Raw genomic sequence first — 22,108 nt, 5'->3', positions numbered from 1 at the left:
AGAATTATTCATACTAAGATTCCCAGATTTATAAATGATACTAAGATTTTTGAGGAAGGTAAGAACAGGAATAATTACAGAATTATCTTACATGGGACTATATGGAAATAGCAGGAAAAGTGACAGATAAATGACAGATAAAGTGACAGATGAGCCCATATAAAAAGGGATATTTAGGGGCACTTGGGTGGCTCAGTTGGCTAAGCATCCGACTTCAGCTCAGGTCACGATCTCGCAGTTCGTGGGTTTGAGCCCCACGTCACGCTCTGTGCTGATAGCTCAGAGCCTGGAGCCTGTTTCAGATTCTGTATCTCCCTCTCTCTCTGACCCACCCCGTTCATGCTCTATCTCTCTCTGTCTCAAAAATAAATAAACGTTAAATAAATAAATAAATAAATAAATAAATAAATAGGGATATTTATATCTGGCAGAAATAACAAGTACATTTACAAAACTGTATCTAGTGAGCTATTGCTTATGACTAGGAAGAGATCCCAAAATCATTAACCACTTAACCTTAATATCATTGGTTCAGTGTCCTATGCTGACTGTAAATCAGAACATTATCAAGATGAGTGAAAACAAAACAAAAAGCATTGTATTGCATGGTTCAAAGCCACGTCTATGCATCTGACACTGACTGTACATGGAATACTGTTCATCACAACTCAAAAATGACTTGGTGTAGCCAGAAATGACAGGGTGGGAACTAGGATGAGAGTCTGACTCATATGCTTGAGTTAAAGAATAGACTAAAATAAGAAAGGCTTTTCATCTGGAACAGGTGTGAGCCCTTTTCTGTAAAGAGCCAAATACTAAATATTTTAGGCTTTGCAGGCTATATGGTCTCTGACCCAACAATTCAACTCTAATGTTGTAGCACTATATAAATAAATGGGCATGGCTATATTCCAACAAGACTTTATTTACAAAAATAAACTTTGGTGGATTTGGTCCAAGAGCTTACTGGGCCCTTATCTAGAAAATTAAAACAAAGGATATCCAAGACAGCTGAAGTCTTTCACTTTGGCACCTGATTAAAAGACCCAGATGCCACGGTGCCTGGGTGGCTCAGTTGGTTGAGCATCCGACTTCAGCTCAGGTCATGATCTCATTGTTCCCAAGTTTGAGCCCTGCGTCTGGCTCTGCTGACAGCTCAGAGCCTGGAGCCTGTTTCAGATTCTGTGTCTCCCTCTCCGTCTCTGCCCCATCCCCACTCGTGCTCTGTCTCTCCCTCTCTCAAAAATAAATAAGCAGCGGGGCGCCTGGGTGGCTCAGTCGGTTGAGCGTCCGACTTCGGCTCAGGTCATGATCTCGCGGTCTGTGAGTTCGAGCCCCGCGTCGGGCTCTGTGCTGACAGCTCAGAGCCTGGAGCCTGTTTCAGATTCTGTGTCTCCCTCTCTCTCTGACCCTCCCCCGTTCATGCTCTGTCTCTCTCTGTCTCAAATATAAAAATAAACGTTAAAAAAAAAATTAAAAAAAAATAAATAAAATAAATAAGCATTTTAAAAAATCTTTTAATAAAGAAGTTTTTTTAAAAAGACCCAGATGCCAAGAAGAAATCCCCTAGCTCATAATGCCCAATTCCAGTGCTGCATTCTGAACATACTGATTTGACTACTATTGAAGACACTGGTTTTTATTTGAACCAAAACTTCTATTCTGATTTCCAATCTTAGTGATTTTCTGCCCATCCAAAACCTGAGTTGTCTTGGAGCTAAAATAAAGCCAGGTCAAGAATACCCCTTCTTTTCTGAATACCCTGCCTTCTTACCATCCCTCCTCCAGCTTCTTGGGAGATTCCAGGACGAGGACAATAGTACCAGATTGGGAAATGTCATCCTTAATAGCCAAACAAATATACACAGTATATATTTTTAATCATATTGACTGCAATCAGTGTTTTTAAGCATTTGATACTAAATTATGTTGTTTCAAAGAAACTAAATGAATATTTATTAACCAATGTATAGAACTAGGCATTTTATATTTTTATACTAAAATTTGTTCCAAAAGTTATAAATTTTATTGATTTCTTAGCATTCGTTCCCAAATCTCTCAAGTATGTATTATATGCTTTTATGTTTCATGGATTTTGTTTAAAAAAAAAAACAACTCAAATCCTTTGTGTGAGAGAAAGATCTACACACAGATAGCCATGTGTTCACACATACCTGGTACAATGGGATAAAATTTAACTGATTTTATTTCCTGGTTCTTGTCTTCTAGCTTACATGGATAAAACTTGGAACACACGATAGAACCATAAGAAATAAATCAGTTGCCCAATTTTACAAAAAGACTATGAAAGTAAAATGTGTTTTAGGCAAATTAACTTCCTGTGTATAGGATTCTTATCCTTCTTCTTAAAAAGAAAAATAAATTTTTTTTCATTAATTTACGTCCCCAAAGATTATGAGATTTAAATGAAAGTGTGTCATTTTTAACCTTCTAAATTTAGAATGCCATCATCTCTGAGATACAAACTGCATTCTTAAGAGACCAACCTTGATGAAGCAAGATGTATGTTTGAAATCTTACTAGAGGTTAAGACACCGCAATTTTACTTGTGTCTGGACCAACTCCACATAAACAAAAATAAAATGAAACCCCAGTCTGAGATGCTTTGCCACTGTCTAAAAGCAGAAAAAGGCCCCTTGCCTGACCCCAGCCTCCACTTCCTCCCCAACCCAGACAAGTGGGTGTACCAGCTTTGCTGATACATTGTACATGACCTCTTTACTTCACTAAGAACTCTGGCTAACCCCCTGGCCAAGCTACGATCCACAGAACCAAAAGACTGTTATAAGTTGGGGAATATCAGTGAGATATACAGGACAGGGTCAAAACTGCAGCTTCCCACCATAAACAGTATCTAATGTAATCTATGTTTCCATATTAGGAACCATGGTGGAGTGCCTTAAAATTTTTCAAGTGCCTTAGAATTTACCACCCACAATATTTGATCTGGTAAAAGTCACCTAAGACTAAAATTAATCCAAAAACATACTCCCTCCAGGAAATAGAAGTCATCCAAAACCCTTAGAGAACATGACTTTAAATTTTCAAATATCACTAGGTAGGTTGATTTTAACTTCATCTCTACCTTCCCCTGTCTGGCCCCTGGTGAAAAGCAAAAGGTGCTCCAAAAAACAAATGGCCTAATTAAGAAATAAAAGTAAATGATATTGTGTGAATAATGAGAAGTTGCAAGGTCAGTTTGTTATTTATTTGATGATAGCTTAGCCTCTTTCTTCTCAGAGGCAAGCTAATTTGACAATATTTAATGGAGTTTGTAGTCGAGATAAAGTCAAGATAATAGTCAATAGTCGATAATAGTCGAGATAAAGTCAGGTTCCCTGGTTACCAACATTTGATGCTATCCACAAAAATCTATACCAAAGCTAATTCTCTTTGGGTAAAAGTGAGAAAAACAAAAACAGAGGCCCAAGAGAAACCTGCTATCCAAATTACTTAAAATATCTATTGATACTCCCTTTGGAATTAAGTGAGATATACACCATCTCCTTCTGGAGTTAAGTGGTCACATCCTTATTGTATAAAATAATCAAATCAAATTTTAACATATTAGTAATGTACATGGACTAATTTAGAGTTTTAGGAATGGGGAAGCAAAAATGAATGAAAAATTCTCCATATAGGTAGAAATTATACTACAAAAATTATATATATAAAGTTAGGGCATGATAATGTAAATCCAGTCTCAAGAGTTTAGTGGTCTGGAGCCTAGCTGCTAACATTCAAAAACTATGGGTTGATCATTATAATGGAATGGAAGGGGTTGCACTAATTAAGGTAAGACCTGCTATTGGAAGACATGTCAGGGACTTGAGGTCATAGAGCACATCGCTGTTTCATATAATATTTATATCAGGGTTCCTGGTCACCAGACAGCTCAAGCTATCTCCTCCTTGGGTCTCTGCCCTCCAAAAATGCTTCATGGTCCTCTTCATTCAGCCAAAGGTGAGGAGGCAGACTGTGGGGGAGGCACAATTAACATTTCAGGCACCATAGCCTGAAAGTAAAGCATGTCATTTGGTTTATGCTCCATTGGCAAGAACTAGTCACATGGCCATGCCTAGATGCAAAGGAAGCTGAAAACCGTAGTTTCAACTGGACAGCCACTTCCCAGCAACTACTCTGAAGAAGATGAATTTTTGGTGTACAGCCAGCAATACCTGTCCCAATTATGGTAGGTGCTATAATGAATCGAAAGGTAGCAAGACATAAGGCTAGCTATGAAATTGTGCCTTTGAATTTTCCCTTTATCTAGGTATATGGTGACTGTTAAAATATGACAAGCAATTCACTCAAAGTTTAGCTAATGAAAACAACTAATATTTTAGGCCATTGTATGTAGTAAGCATGAAGCTAATGATACTAACCCATAATCACTAATCTGTGTGTTTTGAATTGGTGATTCGTAGCAGCATAAGACTAGCCAAGATGTATTGACATCCTCTGACACTGTATGGCTCATAATCATAGCATGACACTAGCTGGTTGGCATGCAGGTAAATAAAGCTCTGCATTTTTATTAGATTTGAGCCTTTAAGAAACAAAACTATTCACTCTCTTTATAAGATTTCTCACCAATATCATGGTAACTTAGAGCTTTCGCTGCATACTTGTTTGTTTTCAACCAAGTTTGGTCAAAGTTGGATGCTCATTCTTTTGATTCACATCTTAGAAGTTAGTCTCTAAACACCAGTTCCTCCTCCGTATTGCATCCCAGCATCCCGTAGAAAGCCTTTCCAACCTAGACAGGTGAAACTAGTCACTCCCTTCGCTGGGCCTCTACTGACCCTGGAAAATATATACTCAGGTTTTTGCAAGGAGTGAATGAAATCATGTATATAGATATGACCACACAGTAATTGGCTTTCATTTAATTATCTGAAAAATTGAGATCCTAATACTCAATTCATGCAGTTGTTAGGAATATTAGATATAATGTGTATTTTAAAATCTAGATATTATAGGTTTCCCATGAAACATACAATTACTGCTACTATTGTTGTTGTTATTGTTATTATTTTGAATATTTTTCCTTTTCACAAGCAAAGGCAGAAGTTCTGGGCTCACTCTTTGTTATGATAGAAAAGGTAAATGCTGAGGGCATAATAATTATGAGGAAGTGTTTCTTAGGGTAAAAATAAGCAGTAGAAATTTGTTATGAGTGAATGGGTTAAAAGAGGACAAAATGTGATCACAAACTTTGATTTTAGATAACTCTTAGATGATTTCATCTCAAATTGAAATTAACAGGTTGTCTAGACCAGTCACATCTACAGATGCTTGGAAATGAAGAGGATGTGAGTGCGGGAAAGAAAAATCTAAAAACATCTCCAGATTATGGAGAAGCCTGATATTCTGGATCTGTTTGGCAACGAAATTGCCTCCTAAAACCACAGGCGGCATTTTCCAGGAAAGAAACAAGCCAACCTCTTCAGTCACTTTCTCTTCAATCTCCCACTCTCAGTGTAACAGAATCTGAAACAAATTCATGTGACCCACACTGAGAATACGCCTCAAGAAAACACATATTTGGGGAGGTAAGGATAAAAAATTCACAGAACCTTAAAGATTGAGTCATTAGAATCATTGGTTGGAAGTGATTGACCTCTTAGAAAAAGTTTTATTTTTACTAACATTATTGTAAAATTGTTCTTAACTTTTTATCTATGATTTAAAATATAGGAAAAAAATACATGATAGTCTCCTTTAAAACATATTAAAGACTCTTCAACTTTCACCTGACTGCCAGTTTATTAGAGAAGCTTTGTGTCAAAATCTTCCCTTTCTGGTATTTCATCTGAACTTCTCTTACAATCTCAGTGTCGTCTCTATGTCTACAACTTGTTTTCTCTTCCTATTACAATGTCAATATTTTACTTCTCATGAATTTTAAAAAGATACATAAAATCACAGAATTTTAGAGCTGGAACTGACCTGAAAAAGAATCTAGATTAACTCTATCAAGAAACCTGAGACCCAGACAAGTTAAAGGTATAACAACCCCACAGATAAGGGGGAAAGATCCTGGCTCTTCAGATTCTGCAACGGTGTCTTTAAATGTGTATACGGTCCCTCCCTTATCCGCAAAAATAAACTCCAAGACCCCCAGCAGGTGCCTAAAACTGTGGATAGTACTGAAACCTATAAAAAGACTATTTTTTCCTATACTTACATACCTATGATCAAAGTTTAATTTAATTACACACAGTAAGAAATTAATAACAATAATAATAAAATAGAACAATTATAATAAATACTGTCATAAAAGCTACGTGAATTGGTCTCTCTCAAAGTATCTCGTACTGTACTCACCCTTCTTGTGATGATGGGAGATGATAAAATGCCTATGAGATGACATGAGGTACACGGGGGAATGACGTAGCATTATGATGTAGAGTTAGGCTCGATTGACCTTCTGATGATTCGTCAAAAAGAGGATTATCAGCCTACAGATGTTGTTGACAGCCGGTAATTGAAACTATGGAGGGGCACCTGGGTGGCTAAGTTGGTTGAGCCTCCGACTTCGGCTGGGGTCATGATCCCATGGCTTGTGGGTTCAGGCCCCTTGTCAGGCTCTGTGCTGACAGCTCAGAGCCTGGAGCCTGCTTCAGATTCTGTGTCTCCCTGTCTCTGCCCCTCTCCCACTCATGCTCTGTCTCTCTGTCAAGAATAAATAAACTTTTAAAAAAAAATTAAAAAAAAAAAAAAGAAACTGTGGAAAGAGAAACTGCAGATAAAGGGGGATTACTGTTCAAATTTTTCTAAGAACCCAGCAGTTGTTCTAGCTCCTTAGAGTTGATGCTAAATGCAAGTATTATATGTAGCATCTATAGGATTAAGCATTATTATTTTATTATTATTATTATTATTATTTTAGAGAGACAGCACGAGCAGGGTGAGGGACAGGGTGGGGGTGGGGGGGGGAGAGACAGAGACAGAGAGAGAGAATCTTAAGCAGGCTCCATGCTCAGCACAGAGCCAAATGTGGGGTTCAATTCCATGCCCCTGGATCATGACCTGAGTCAAAATCAAGAGTTGGTGCTCAACCGACTGAGCCACCCAGGCGCCCCTTTGGGATTAAGCATTATATTAAAGGTGTGCCCCTTTGCTCACTTGTTACTCAAACATTCACTGAGTTGCTAGCAGGAAATGGTGGATACAAACATAAGACCAAGCCCCTGCCTGGAGGGAGTTCACTTAGTGTAAAGGAGACAAGCATGTAATGGCAATAAAGTATCATGGGCAGGGTGCATTAGGGGTACAAAAGTGGAAGTGGTTATTTCTATTCAGGTCAAAAAAGGCGTTATAGGGGATGCCTTGATGTTTAATGTGAATTAAGTCTGAAAAGAAAATACTTCACAAGCAGGTGTGGAGGGGACTAAAGAGATACTCTAGACATGGGTGCCGTGCAGTGTGAGCAAAGGTGTGGAAATTTATACCTAGCATAGTACTTTAGGGGCTCCAATGGGTTCTGTGTGCTTGTTGCATGGAGTATAAGGAAGGGAGTCAGTGAAAGATAAGGCTGTAGAGGCAGGAGAACGCCAGTCCTCAGAGGACCTCATGGTCTGTAAAAAATAGCATTCACCTGGCTGGCCCTCTTTGTAGTTTTTTAACTATAGGAATCTTGCCTGTAGTTAGGTGTAATCCATTCTGCCTGATAGTGACTTCTAATAGGACCTAGAAGAGATGTTCAATTTGGGACTTTAAAAAGGCAACAGATGGGGCATCTGAGTGGCTCAGTTGGTTAGTCGGTTAAGAATCGGACTCATGATGGGGCGCCTAGGTGGCGCAGTCGGTTAAGCGCCCGACTTCAGCCAGGTCACGATCTCGCGGTCCGTGAGTTCGAGCCCCGCGTCGGGCTCTGGGCTGATGGCTCAGAGCCTGGAGCCTGTTTCCGATTCTGTGTCTCCCTCTCTCTCTGCCCCTCCCCCGTTCATGCTCTGTCTCTCTCTGTCCCAAAAATAAATAAACGTTGAAAAAAAATAAAAAAAAAAAAAAAGAATCGGACTCATGATTTCAGCTCAGCTCATGATCTCACCGTTTGTGAGTTTGAGCTCTGTATCAAACTCTGTCTGTGCTGACAGTGCTGAGCCTGCTTGGGATTCTCTGTCTCCCTCTCTATCTCTGCCCTTCCCCTGCTCACATTCCCTCCCTCTCTCCCAAAAATAAACAAATAGACATTTTAAAAAAGGCAACAGAAAATAATCAGGAATGACTCAACTTACATGAGAATTATGTATTTTTTACAATAGAGTTTATTTTTTTTCCATTCACTGAATATTTGTTGGCACAAAACTATGGGATGACATATGGATTTTCATTTTATTAAAGAATTCAAACATTAAAGGACCATATTTTAATTACTAATTATTTTAAATTATATTTTTAAACCATAAATGTTATGCCATGGAATAGAAACATCAGTGTGAGCTCTTCCTTAATAGGAACTGGCAAAACAAACAAAAGAAAAAACCTTAGTCAGGTGTGGCTAGAAAAATAACTGATTTGACTCCTTTTTTTTTAAGTATTATTTATTGGGGGGGGAGTAGAGAGATAAGGGGAGCTTATCTGACAACTTATCTGTGCTGACAGCAGAGAGCCTGAGGTGGGGCTTGAACCCAAGAACTGTGAGATCATGACCTGAGCCGAAGTCGGATGCTCAACTGACTGAGCCACCCAGGTGCCCCTTAACTGCTTTTTTTGTTGTCCAGCTTTTGTCCTATTTCTTCAGATTTTCTTCTTCTGTTCTATTTTAAAATGGTCACTTTTTCATATTAACCTTAAAATGGATTTTCTACCAAAGCTTACTCAAATATCTTACTTTAAATAAAAATTTTCATAAACCGATTTCGAAGAATGCTTTTCTCCCCTCACATTCATTCTGCAGAATGCTAATTACTGGTTGCTAATTGTGGCAAAATGCATCTTCCATACCAACAGGAACCTAAGCTGCTAGACTTTTTATTTGTACATTTCTGCAGCTTTGTCCCCAGCCCTCTTTGGGTCCTCTCTAACTACAAGCTTCTATATTGTTCCCCATACTGCTTCAGGTATAGCCTTCAATGCTGCTGTGATTGAGGTTGGCTGGAAAGAGAGACTTCCTGTTTGAGACCAATCCCAAAATACCCATCCTATTCTAGTGTAGACACAGGGTCTCCAACATATGACTTCCCTAGCCACGGTCCCACTGAGTTTACTATTTAACCTCACTCCCTTAATCTCATTGGCTAAACAAGTTCCAAATTTTTTAGTTGATTCTCATGAATAAAAGTCTCCGTGAGGCTCCATGAGGGTAATAATGGTGTCTTTTTAAGAAAAAAAAAAATCAATAATTTAAGTCCACTTTAAACACTGTACCATTTAGGGGTGCCTGGGTGGCTCAGTCAGTTGAGTATACGACTTTGGCTCAGGCAGGACCTCATGTTCTATGGGTTCAAGTCCCATGTTGGGCTCTGAGCTGACAGGCTCAGAGCCTGGAGCCTGTTTCATATTCTGTGTCTCCCTCTCTCTCTCTCTCAAAATAATAAACACTAAAAAAATTTAAAGAATGTATCACTTAAAGAGTGTTAGAATGCCCTCAGAGTCTGTGATAATACTTTAATAGAAAAACACTATCTGATTGGTGAGTATTGGCAAATATTAGATAACAGTATACGATATACTATGAATGCAAGCATAGTGCATTGAATTGAGAAGCACAAACTATGTGCTCAGAATTTATTAAGGATGGAGACTTGAATAGTTAATCACTAACAACTTATTGATGTTTATTTACTCTATAACAATTCTGTGCATCTAAAATGAAAATTTTTCTTTTGTTTTAAGTGAAACTAACGTTTGACAATAGACCACTTTTTCAGGAGCTGAATTTCGTTATTCAAGTTATTGAGCAATGGGCTAAAAGTTTTATGATGTTTGTTTCTTATATTTATGAAATGTTCTCATTTCATATCTGAACTTAAAAATAGCTTCCTCTTATCTTCCACCCTTGTGTCCTCTCCTCTAGTAAATAATGCCCCTCTTCCTTAGACTAAAAATGATGAATATCGTGGCTACAGTTCCCAACTTCTCTATGACAGATTAATGATGGCACCAAGATATCAGATTTTTATTTGAACATTGATTCAAGGGGAAAAAAATATTTGCAGAGCTGAAAATTTTTAAATAGTTGATTATACCTTCTAAGAATATAATTAGAAATATCCAAATAAGCTGGAAGTCAGTATTAAAAAATTCCACAAAACAGTGACATCTGGACACTTAAATTTTCCCATTATATGGGAATTTTCATGTAATTCAAGAAAAAAAAATATCACGTTCTTTATATGTTCCTCTTGTAGTCTTTATATGTCCTCTTATAGTGTCTATATCTTAAAATCACAAATCACTGTCTACATTCCAGTTTAACAACTAAAGTTTTTCCTTTCCACATACAAGATTTACAAGGAATTTGACCAACTTGACCTTTTGATTCTAACAACCAGGCATTAGCCTAATCAAGAACGGAAACAGATCAAGCCTACAGATCAAGCCTCGCTGACCTCAATCGTTTAACATGTTAATTCTGATAGTTGAAAAATCTTATTCAGGGAAAATAAGCATCAGCAGCATGTTTAATTGCAAAAAGCAAGAAGAACGAGCCTCTTCAAAAGTCGGAATGGCACACTATCCACTTCATGCTTCACCTCCATTACAAACCACTTTATCTTCTCATCTCTGGAGCATCCCAGACGCATTCTTTAACTGTGAATTCACTAGTCTTTCCTCGGAATCAGTAACCTTTTGAGTGAGTGTGGGAAGTGGGGAAGGAGACAATGGTGTCTACCTGGGGCTGCAGAAAGCAATGACAGAGCAGAACAGGAATGCTTCAGTCCTCTTGGCCTCTGTGTTCCTGGTTATTGTGTTGCAGAGCATTGTTGGGAAATATTTTCTCGTCTGGCATTCCAAGAAATGGAAGGCCCCACAGCTGTTTTATAGTTCTGTCATTAAATACGGGAATGTCCTAGCCTGCCAGAATAAGAAAACTGATAGAACCAGATTTGTGGTCTGAAATCCCTTTCAGAAACGCCATCGTGTGGCACTTTGGAGCAATGACCGGAAGAGTCCTGTGGTGGGTCATATGGTTCATCTCAACCTGGCTAGTCTCCAGCGAAATCTATTCCTATAACTCTCTAAGTTCGTATTAAATCATCCCCGTGGGCAGAGAGTAAACCATGGTGAAATCTGTGGAAATCTTGTTGTTTTTAGAATTTGTGAACTTCCCCTCACAAAATTGACAATATGACAAATTTATGTGTGTAATATGTTTAAAGGGAAAAAACAATTTTTAGGGGCGCCTAGGTGGCGCAGTCGGTTAAGCGTCCGACTTCAGCCAGGTCATGATCTCGCGGTCCGTGAGTTCGAGCCCCGCGTCAGGCTCTGGGCTGATGGCTCAGAGCCTGGAGCCTGTTTCCGATTCTGTGTCTCCCTCTCTCTCTGCCCCTCCGCCGTTCATGCTCTGTCTCTCTCTGTCCCAAAAATAAAATAAAAACGTTGAAAAAAAAAAAATTTAAAGGGAAAAAACAATTTTTAAAAGCAGGAATAAGAAGTCTATTTTGAAACTTTACAACCTGTGTGCTTTATATTTTATAGAGATAGCTGCCAGCTGAATTATTAAAATGTGTGATTAGAGCCCACAAATCAATAATATCAATTCATTTGGGAGACATCCAAAATAGACATACCCTCCCCCCACCAAATGTCCACAAAACCTATGGATTATGGTTATACTAATAACACTGCAAGAAATTACTTAATCCATATTTATATTAAAAGCAGAATTTAGTAAATAAGAGCTGATACCTTAGATAGAACTAATAATAAAAAGGACCATTTATCATTAGTCTCATTTCACACATAACTCTTACAGTGGAGGTGTGAGATAAATGAATAGTGCAATCCCCATTTCACAAGGGAGAAAGGCAGATGAAGTAGTTAAGTAATCTCAAAACAATATTAAATATTTAAAATGGACTCAAAGCTTTGCTACCTCTCATTTCTGTTCCAATATTCAAGCTTCATCTGTAATTCTCTTTCATTTAAACACCTTTTAAATACCCAGTAAAGTTTTTTTTTAATATAAAAAATGTTTTTAATTTTATTAAGTAACCGACTTTATACATCCTGGGAGAAAAACTAGAAAAAGATAATTCATAAGTCAACCCATTCCTGTAGAGATGTGCAAATTACCCTATTGATGTACACAGTTTAAAGACCTTACATCTAGCCTCATTCTAATAACTGATTCCACTTAAAGACATTAAAATCATGACTCCCTGCTCTTCCTAAACATTTCAGTAATAGTTAACACACAAAGTGTTTAAAATATGCATATAATATGTAACAAGCATTGTTAGTTTTACACATACTAATTCATTTAAACTTCTCAAAACCCCCATGAGCTAGGTAATAGTGTGTGCATGTGACAGATGAAGAAACAAATACCAGAGGCTAAGTGATCTGCCCAAGGCCAAACAGCTAACTGGTGGCAGGGGGGAGTTAAAGCCACACTCTGGCCCCAGAAGCAGCATTCTCAAGCAGTAACACTGCTCCCAGTCAGAAACTGCCTTACTTCTGTAGCATATAGAGTAAATTACCATTCCTCTATTTTATCTACTGAATTATGAGATTCGTCACCTCCAAACAATTCAAACAGTGCGACAAAAATTCATGTCCTTGAAAGGTCATTGTGAATCCAACTTAATGGGTATAGATTTCTAAACATAGTTTGTAATGTTATTCATGTCATTTGTCTAAATGACAAGTTGTTACATACCTGAAATCACAAAACCGAGCTTGAGTACTGAAGGATGGAAGGAGCCTCTCTGAACTTTTCGTACACCTCAACAGTAGCCTTGCAGCTGTTAAACAAGTATAATTGTGAGGCACATGTGGTTGCATATATTACCTTAATCTGTTGTTTACCCCAAAAGAAACAAAAATCTATTCCATTTCATTTTATTTAGGACTGATTCATATTAATAATTTTTCTTCTAATTTAGAAATGATAAAACTCTTTAAAAGAACTAGTCATTCCTCCCCACTTTTTTAGAGGACCCCTCAATGCCCTTCCATGACGCTGAATGACAAGCCCATAAATGAAAAATCTAGTTAATGATATTGTACGTCAGTAATGTTTTAACTGCAGAGTAGTTTGTGTGTTTGTTTCTTTGTTTTTCTAACCACAAAACCAGAGGGGGAAGTGTGGGAGCAAGTGGGTGGGGCAGTGGCAAAAAAACCTCATGACACATTTCTCCGCCTCCCTGTGTTGGTGGAGAATGTCTGGAGCAGCATTTAAATTCTGGGAGGTCCTGGCTGTCAGCAGCAAGAAGAGAAGGCCAGGACTGCCACACTGTCCGGGACCGGGCTCTCTTCTCAGCAGCCACAGACCAAGGTAAGCCCGCAGTGCACTGTCCTATATACTCAGCTTCGTTTCAGGGCGAAGGGCAAGTGGTAAGGAAGAGTTTAACTGTAAAGCTGTTATGCAGACTTGTTCTTGTCTTTTCATTGAGCATGCCAGATACATTACAGATTTCCTGGAGGAAAGGTGACTGGCTGTTTTGAAAGCCAGTCGTATATATAACTCAGAAGCACTTTGAGTCCTCAAAAGAACTAACACTATTTCTTCCAATCAGAAAAAAATAAACATTCTATGCCCCTTTCAAATGATTACATATACATTAGTTTTAATGGATAGATGGTTGTGGAAGCATTTAAAAGGAAAAGGATCTTTAGTGGTAATGTAAGCTAATAATAATGCTATTTTTTGATGATTTAATGTATCCATCCTATTTTCGAGGGGGAAAAAAAAAAAACCTCCCTGAATATTTTACTTCTGTATTTAGCCGTTAAATTTTTCACCAAAATACTTGTATGACACTATGTAGACTTGTTATCATGAATAGAAAAGCTGTTGACTGTTTTCAGTGTTTTGTTTTTTGTTTCAAATTTCTAGAATGTCTTTCTTAAATAACTGAGTTTTGAGATGGCTTCATTCTACCTAAGTAGTATCTTTTTAATAATTTAAGAATCACATTTAACATGCATGCTTGAAAAATGGAGAAAGCAAGTTTCTTTCTGTAGTGTTATGTTCTTTTTGTGTTTTTCTTCTCTAAGAAATGAGTATACTAACACTAGCTTATTATTTTAATTAAATTACTAATGATCTGTTTGTAGGTTTAGACAGCTGGAGATATCAGGTAGTATTAGTATAATCCCTGGAACTCTAAATTTTAAAGTTAAATATAGACTCGTAACATTCCTCTCTCCCTTACCTAATAGTGAGAGATGGAGAATAGAGGTGGCATTACAAATATTAACTCAAAAGACCATAGTGAATGAAACAAAAGTTTTCTCCAAAAGGAAGAAAATGTCCTACAAAAAATATATTTTATTTGTAATTATTTTGTAATGTGGTAGCAAACAAAGGTATCACCGTTTTACCCTACAAAGACATTAAATATTCCTTACAAAATGTTTTGCAGGAAAAATAACCATGAGAATTGCAGTGATTTGCTTTTGCCTCTTGGGCATTGCCTACGCCATTCCAGTGAGTACAGCTGAATCTAAAGGAAATTTCTCAAAATACATGAATTGCGTGTTCCCATGTGCTAAGAACACATTCACATTGTAATCTTTCTTCATCTTTTCTGTTTCAAAGATTAAACAGACTGATTCTGGGAGCTCGGAGGAAAAGCAGGTAAGCATCTTTTAGGTTTATCATGTCCTTAAATTACTTATGCAGTTGTACAGGAGGCACCACAAACATATTTGTTGCCATTTTACTTATTTTCATAGTCATGCTGTTAATTGGTAAGTACCAACTGCCTGCTTTCAACCTAGGCCAGTACTAAGTACAGTTACAGATGGTCCTCAACTTATGATGGTTCAATTTACAAGTTTTCAACTTTATGACGGTGAGAAAGCCATATGCATTTAGTAAAAACCATACTCCAAATTTTGAATTTTGACCTTTTTCCAGGCTAACAATACATGGTACAATACTCCCTTGTGATGCTGGGCAGTGGTAGTGAACTGCAGCTTCCAGCCGGCTACATGATTACGAGGCTAATCACCAATATGCTTTCAACCATTCTGCACCAACACAACTATTCCGTTTTTCACTTTCAGTACAGTACTCAATACATTACATGAGATATTCAACGCTTCATTATAAAATAGGCTTTGTGCTAGATGCTTTTTCCCAACTGCAGGCTATGTAACCATTCTGAGCATGTTGAAGGTAGGCTAGGCTAAGTTATGACACTCGGTAGGTTAGGTGTATTCAATGCATCTCTGTATGACCCACCATATTTTCAACCTGCAATGGGTTTATTGGGACATAGCCCTTTTGCAAGTTAAGAAAGAGTTGGATAGGTTTTAGTAAGTATATGCTCTTAACATCAAATTAGATTTTTTTTATATAATAAAATAATGCTCTAGGCCATTATCACTTATGTAAGATGAATTCTATGAAGTCATGTGCCTTTCTTTCCGTGAGTCAACATACCATGCTAGACGTAGAAAACTCCACCCTTTAGTAAGTTTAAAATTTGTCTCACATACTGGATAGTTTGTGTGACTCTAATATTCAAAATATCTTCTAAGATATTTGCTAAGAAGCCCATTATAAAAAGAAAGTCGTTTACACTGTTTAGATCTTGTCAGCTGACTTTAGATAACAATTCTCTACCCAAACAGAAGACCAAATCAAACCCTTTATTATAGCTTTTTGACCAGCACCATAGATGTATGTGCCTCTCCAAAACAGGTGAAACTGTGCCAGCCAAACAACAAATGGGCATTGTCCTGAGGAGCTCAGACAAAAAGGCACAGAGCTCAATGCCAGATGAACAGAATAAAGGCCGTAGAGAGTTGCCTGGGGTCACTGAGAATAGATTGCTTAATGAAGACATTTAGAGAAATATTGCTGTATGCACATTTGAGTGCGCAAGTAGGTGTTATAGGCATGTCCAATTGATTTGAGAAAACAAGTATTGAATCACAATAATAAGCCAGAAAAATTAACATTTCCAGAAAAGATAGAGGTCACACTATTTGAGGCAAGAATTAGTGCTTTTAAGAGAACAAATATGGTACATGAAGCTATGACAGTACAAATTACTAAATGTCAGGGTAGTCAACCTTCCAGAATCCTAGAACCTTAGAACTAGTAGGAAATATGGGAAAGTTAATAGGAAACACCTCTGGAGATGAACACTGGTTATTTGTGAGTGTTAGGACTATTAGGGGGTTTAGTCTCCTTACTTTGTTCATCTATATTGTCTCCATATTACCTTGTTTTAAATCATAAATTGAACTTATAAATACATTCTCTATGAGCCCATATTACATGTCTCATCAGGAAATATATATATTAATTATTAATTATATGTAAGCTCTAACATATTTGTATATAATCTTTATATACATATTTGTATATAATCTTTCCAAGAAGGAAACTTGAACTCATCTAGACCGGTAGTTTTCATATCGTTTTTAGGCAAGGAACCCCTTCTTTCAGCAAACGCTTTGAGAGAAGCCCACTGTGAATCTGCTCTGGTTAGAGCCAGCCGGCCTTGGGGAAACCCCAAGTGCCCCTGACTGGCTGCCTCCCTGCCCCTCCCCCACTTGGTGGCTGGCTGTGAAAGGGACTCTGTGGAACCACCAGGATTCTCATTCTCAATGACAGGGATGTGAAGGGATTGGCTCTGGGTGATACAGCCCATCAGATGACACTTATTCAGAGCAACTTCCGTTCCTCTGCACTAGGATAATCATTTTCCAGATAAATAACTTGGCTAGAGGAAAAACCATTCATGTCTCTGGCACCTTAGAGCAACAGAACTGTGTGCTGATGTTAATATTCTATTTCTGCACCGTCCACTCAGAGAGCAGCTAGACACATGTGGCTATTGAATGAAAAATGTAGCTAGTGCAACTGAGGAACTGAATTTTTATTTTACTTAATTTTAATTAAATAACCACATGTTATATAGCTGGAGGATACCATATCAGACAGCACAGCCTTAGAGAGTTCCCCCTTGTTCCATAGAGGAAACAATGAAGATCACCACTAATTCAGGAACTTCTGCTTTAGCTGTGCTTTATCTGAGAGGAAATTTCAGCTAGCAAGCACAGGACTGCGCAGTATTCAGTATGCACAGAATGCATCAGTGCAAAGAGCCAGTTTGCCTGGATTTGAACCCTGGCTCTGCCACTTTCTACCACTAACCTTCCTTGTGGTTGAGTTTCTCCTGATCTGTAAAATGGGAATAATAATGAAACTCATCTCACAGGGCGTTGAGAGGATTAAATGAATAAATATTTGTAAATCACTTTGAAAGAGTGCCTGGCCCACAGTAAGTGCTATGTAAGAGTATATTAAATGAATCTCAGGACACCTGGGTGGCTCAGTTGGTTGGGCATTTGACTTTGGCTCAGGTCATGATCTCACGGTTCGTGGGTTCCAGCCCCTCGTCGAGCTCTGTGCTGACACCTCAGAGCCTGCTTCAGATTCTGTGTTCCCCCCTCTCTCTGCCCCTCCCCAGCTTGGACTCTCTCTCTCTCTCTCAAAAATAAATAAACACTAAAAAAAATGTTTTTGAAAGAGTATATTAAATGACTCTGCAATGCAAATAAATGCTAAAAGAGGTATCTAAAGCTCTGGTTGACCATATACATGCATATTATTCTTATCCATCAAGGTCAGTGAAGTGTAGTTGTTTTTTTCAGCTTATCTCTTAGAGATCCTTTATGTTTCTTTTTTTAATAATGACAAATATGCAACATTTTTTGTAGCTTTACAACAAATACCCAGGTGCTGTAGCTACATGGCCAAAGCCTGACCCATCTCAGAAGCAGACTTTCCTAGCACTACAGGTATTTTTAATTTTAACTAATTGTAAAAATTAAATTTTTCACAATTAGAAAACGGCAACAAGAAGTAGCCATCATGCAGGCCTTTTGGGCCAGTTAAATGGAGCCTTCCGGCCCTTGGGTAAATGTGAGCTTCGGCTAGCAATTGATCTGGTCAAGTGGCTTCCTCCCACTTTAAGCCACCCACTTTTGAGGCTGAAAACTGAGAACTGCTTGGGACAGCAAAGGCTGACTGTTGAATTAAAATGTTAGGCACGTTTGATGTTCACTGCCTGATATGTGTCCCTCCTTCTTCAGAATGCTGTGCTCTCTGAAGAAACTGATGACTTCAAACAAAAGGTAAGTTCTCACCTCGAATCAGAGGCTGACCATGCCTTAGAGAGATGAAAGAAGCCACTCTTCCTCCGAATGACATTGCCCAGGTTCAAGTCTGACAAGATTCTGTTAGCAAATTTCCCAGTAAATTGCCAGTCTAAAACTTGCTCAGAAGAAAAACATGTATTTACCAAATGGCAGAAATATCGGATTTCTTCAGATAAGTTTAGGGTGGCAGGAAGTGTTTGCCAATGTCTGTTATTTGAAATACTAAGCCTCTTAACATTTTATTTAAGGTATTTTGAAGACGTTTTTTCCAATATCCGATAAGCACCTAATTAATGCCTATGAAAGCCAAGATTTTGTCTCTAGGAACATTACTGTTCCTAACATAACTGTTTATGTGAGAACTATTCTTTTTATTAGGACTATTAATATATTTGCTAAACAGAGAAATAAGTTAAATTTGTTCTCCTTAAGATCTGTTTGAATATGTTAAGAATCTCTAATTAGGAAAGCTACATAAATAACCCAGTATATTTGCGAATCAGAAGTTTAATAGACATTAACTGGTTAATGTAATTGACAGCTTTGAGCTGCAATTTATCCACTTTTGTTTATCCATGCTAATAAGGAGGTGGTTTTAGGTTTCGGTGCATGCATTAATATATGGGTGCTCCAATATCCTGAGAATTCTTATTTCAAAAAGAACAAATAATCTCACAATTATGTATCTGTATTTATTTCATCATTGAATTTGGTCAGTTAAATAATATCTAATATGAACGAGGAAAAGCAATGTTATTAATCTAAATGTCATACTCACATATATTGCTTGAAATTGTCTATGAAAATAATTGTTTATGGAAAATCAAGCAACACACCTCAAATTATGATTCCACTATCCTTGTGTTAAAACAAAATTGGAAGATACTCACATTTGCTCCTAAAAGTCGCTGAGTACATTGTTCTGAATGCAAAGATTCTGAAAACAAAATAGTTTGAAAGACACTGTAAAGACTAAGGGAAAATAAAAACCTTTACCCGAATTTTTCTGGCCATCTTGATTTTTAGACCCTTGCAAGTAAGTCCAATGAAAGCCATGATGTGGATGATGAAGATGATGAAGACGATGTAGATAGCCAGGACTCCGTTGATTCCCATGACACAGATGACGACTCTAACCAGTCTGATGAATCTGATGAACTGGTCACTGACTTTCCCACCGATGTTCCAGCAACCCAATTTTTCACCCCAGCTGTCCCCACAAGAGACTCATATGATGGCCGAGGTGATAGTGTGGCTTATGGACTGAGGTCCAAATCTAAGAAGTCCCACAGATATGAAGACCAGGTAAATCCTTTAACAGACACATCAGATATTTATGATTAGAGCCCAATTCTAGGAACTCCAGCTGTGCATATGCACATTCATTCATTCAGTTAGCATTATTAATTTATGACTCTAGAACACAAATATTTTTCCCATTGGTGATTTTATGTTTAAGGCCATGCTTATTTCTCCCTAATTTTGCCTCTCAATCACAATGCTCTTTTTCCAAATCCTGGCTATAAAGCATTTATTCTATTCACTTTTTTAGATTAAAGGAAAAAAAAAAACTTTGGAAAACAGCAATTATCTTCACAATATAATGGTCATGTTTTGAAGCTAAATACCTAAGATGAATTGGAGAGTGGCAAATGACACTAAATGTGTAGTGGAAGAATCTGTATTTGACACATAGCCCTGCCATTTACTATTCATTTTACTTTTTAACTTTCAATTCATTTTCCCTTTATGTAAAACAGGGATAATGAGACTTAATTCATAGTCTTCATCATATGCATAATTGATGTACCTGTTAAATTAAAGGAGATGAATATGTGAAAAGGCTTGGCAAAATGCAAAGTAACACGCTAGTCCCGGTTTTTGCTTTGGCCAAATTTAGACAATTTTCAGTATAAATTGGACTAAAAGTTAGGAAGCAGAATTACAACGCGCCCATCCCTGACTATTCATTTCATCTTTCTTCCATTTGTTCTGTGATTCAGTATCCTGATTCTACAGAGGAGGACTTCACATCACTTGTGAAAAGTCAGAGTATGGAAGATGACTTCAACGCCGTCCTCCTTTCCCACACCGTGCGGCGGTCTCCTGACAGGGACAGCCATGTGAAGGACAGTCAGGAAACGAGTCAGGTGGATGACCACAGTATGGAAACCAAGAGCCGCAAGGACTCCAAAGAGTATAAGCTGAAGGCAAGTGATGAGAACAATAAGCATTCCCATGAGATTGGTAGTCAGGAAAGTTCTGATGTCAGCAGTGAGCTTGTTGGCCAAACAGTTCAAAGCAATGAAAAGGAGCTAGTCCAACACCCTGAGAGTGAGGAACAAGATAAACACCTGAAATTTCGCGTTTCTCATGAATTAGATAGTGCATCTTCTGAGGTCAATTAAAAGGAGAAAATGCAGTTTCTTACTCTGCTTTTAGTAAAAAGAAGAAAAATACATGATAGCAAGATGGGAGACAATATGAAATGCTTATTTCTCAGCTTAGTTGGTGAATGTATATGTATATGGATCTGGAAATAGATACTATTTTTGATCATTAATTTAGTGTGTCGCTTCATGGTAACATCCTTGTAAACTAAAGCTCCAGGGTTTGGTCTATGTTCTTTCCATGTAAGAAATGCAAACTGTCACCGCATTTTAATGTTTGCTATTCTTTTATGAATGGAAATTTATGTAGAAGCAAACAAAATACTTTTACACACTTATAAAAGAGAATATACAATTTTATGTCACTATAATCTTTTGTTTTTTAAATTAGTGTACATTTGGTTGTGATTATATTTTGTGTGTGTGAATAAATCTTATACCTCAAGTATAATGAGAGTTTGGTGGTATCTGCGGCTTTTCTACCCCCCCGCCAGCTTTATTGACATAAAGATGACATATAACATTGTGTAAGTTTAAGGTGTACCACGTGATGATTTGATGCACTTATATACTGAAAAATGATGACCACCATAACATTGGTTAACACCTCTAACTCGTCACCTCCTCTATCCTATCACATAATCATCACTTTTTTGGGTGAGAGAGTTTAAGATGCACTGTCTTAGCAATCGGTTGCTTTTCTTATTTTTATTTTTTCCCACAATTGCCCAGCCGTTAACAAGTGTAACTATTTTAATGAACCTGCTAAACTTAGTAGAGAGCAATCTAGGGTCTTCTGGATTAACTGTACAGTTCCTGGCTGAGCTAAAGTTCCTAGTTAAGGTAACAGAATTCAAGTGGGGGGTGATATTCAGCCAGGAATTCTCCAACCATGCAGGACTCCACAGGCCACATACACCCAATGGAGCACCTTTTTCTAATTTTCACAAAGCTGATACGAAAGCTAATGAAAGCCTGTATGCAATATGCAATCACAAATCAATTTTATTGTTTCTCTCACTCACCATTAATTTGCTCAGCAAATTTATTGCTTTCTTGCCCTTGGAAGAAACCCTGATAGATTCCATAGATATTTTTTTCCCATAGCTATTTTGATCCCTCGTAGATAACAATCAGTTCCCTTGTACTGGAAAATTCTTAAATGCAGTTTCAGGTAATAATCAAGATTTTCAATTTCATTCAAAACTAAAAGTTCTGGAAGTCTGAAGTCGAGCAAGCATTTTTAGTTCCATGGCTAGCTCCTCTGCTCTTTCTGAAACTAGAAATCCCATTTGGAAATTTAAAAATTCTTTATTAAATAACTTTTAGGACAAAAGGGGAAAAATTAAGAATTTATAAAAAAGAATTGTATGAAAACACAAAACCAATAGAGTATAGTT

The 22,108-nt window shown here is 37.6% G+C and overlaps 1 protein-coding gene across 2 annotated transcripts; it reads left to right on the top strand.

Annotated features, from left to right (window-relative positions):
* The first annotated feature begins 13,325 nt into the window (after positions 1 to 13,325).
* SPP1 (secreted phosphoprotein 1) lies at positions 13,326 to 21,159 on the top strand. 2 transcript variants are annotated; one of them, XM_025921498.2, is made up of 7 exons: positions 13,326 to 13,471; positions 14,562 to 14,626; positions 14,738 to 14,776; positions 17,878 to 17,958; positions 18,253 to 18,294; positions 19,345 to 19,623; positions 20,322 to 21,159. In XM_025921498.2, exons 2-7 carry the CDS (start codon positions 14,573 to 14,575, stop codon positions 20,724 to 20,726), a joined length of 900 nt encoding a protein of 299 aa, XP_025777283.1. In that variant the 5' UTR covers positions 13,326 to 13,471; positions 14,562 to 14,572; the 3' UTR covers positions 20,727 to 21,159. The 2 variants fall into 2 exon arrangements, with proteins under 2 accessions (XP_025777283.1, XP_025777284.1); XM_025921499.2 differs by lacking the exon at positions 17,878 to 17,958 and having other exon boundaries at positions 13,350 to 13,471.
* Positions 21,160 to 22,108: the final 949 nt, after the last annotated feature.

This window comes from Puma concolor, chromosome B1 (genome assembly GCF_028749965.1).
Source record: "Puma concolor isolate L17-30 chromosome B1, mPumCon1.1.hap2, whole genome shotgun sequence".
NCBI lineage: Eukaryota > Metazoa > Chordata > Mammalia > Carnivora > Felidae > Puma > Puma concolor.
This window is presented reverse-complemented; position numbering and strand designations above follow the sequence as displayed.

Coding starts and splice junctions, on each gene's coding strand:
- SPP1 (XM_025921498.2), top strand. CDS start 14,573: ATGAGAATTGCAGTGATTTGCTTTTGCCTCTTGGGCATTGCCTACGCC. Junction 14,627..14,737: donor GCATTGCCTACGCCATTCCA/GTGAGTACAGCT, acceptor TCTGTTTCAAAG/ATTAAACAGACTGATTCTGG. Junction 19,624..20,321: donor CCCACAGATATGAAGACCAG/GTAAATCCTTTA, acceptor TCTGTGATTCAG/TATCCTGATTCTACAGAGGA.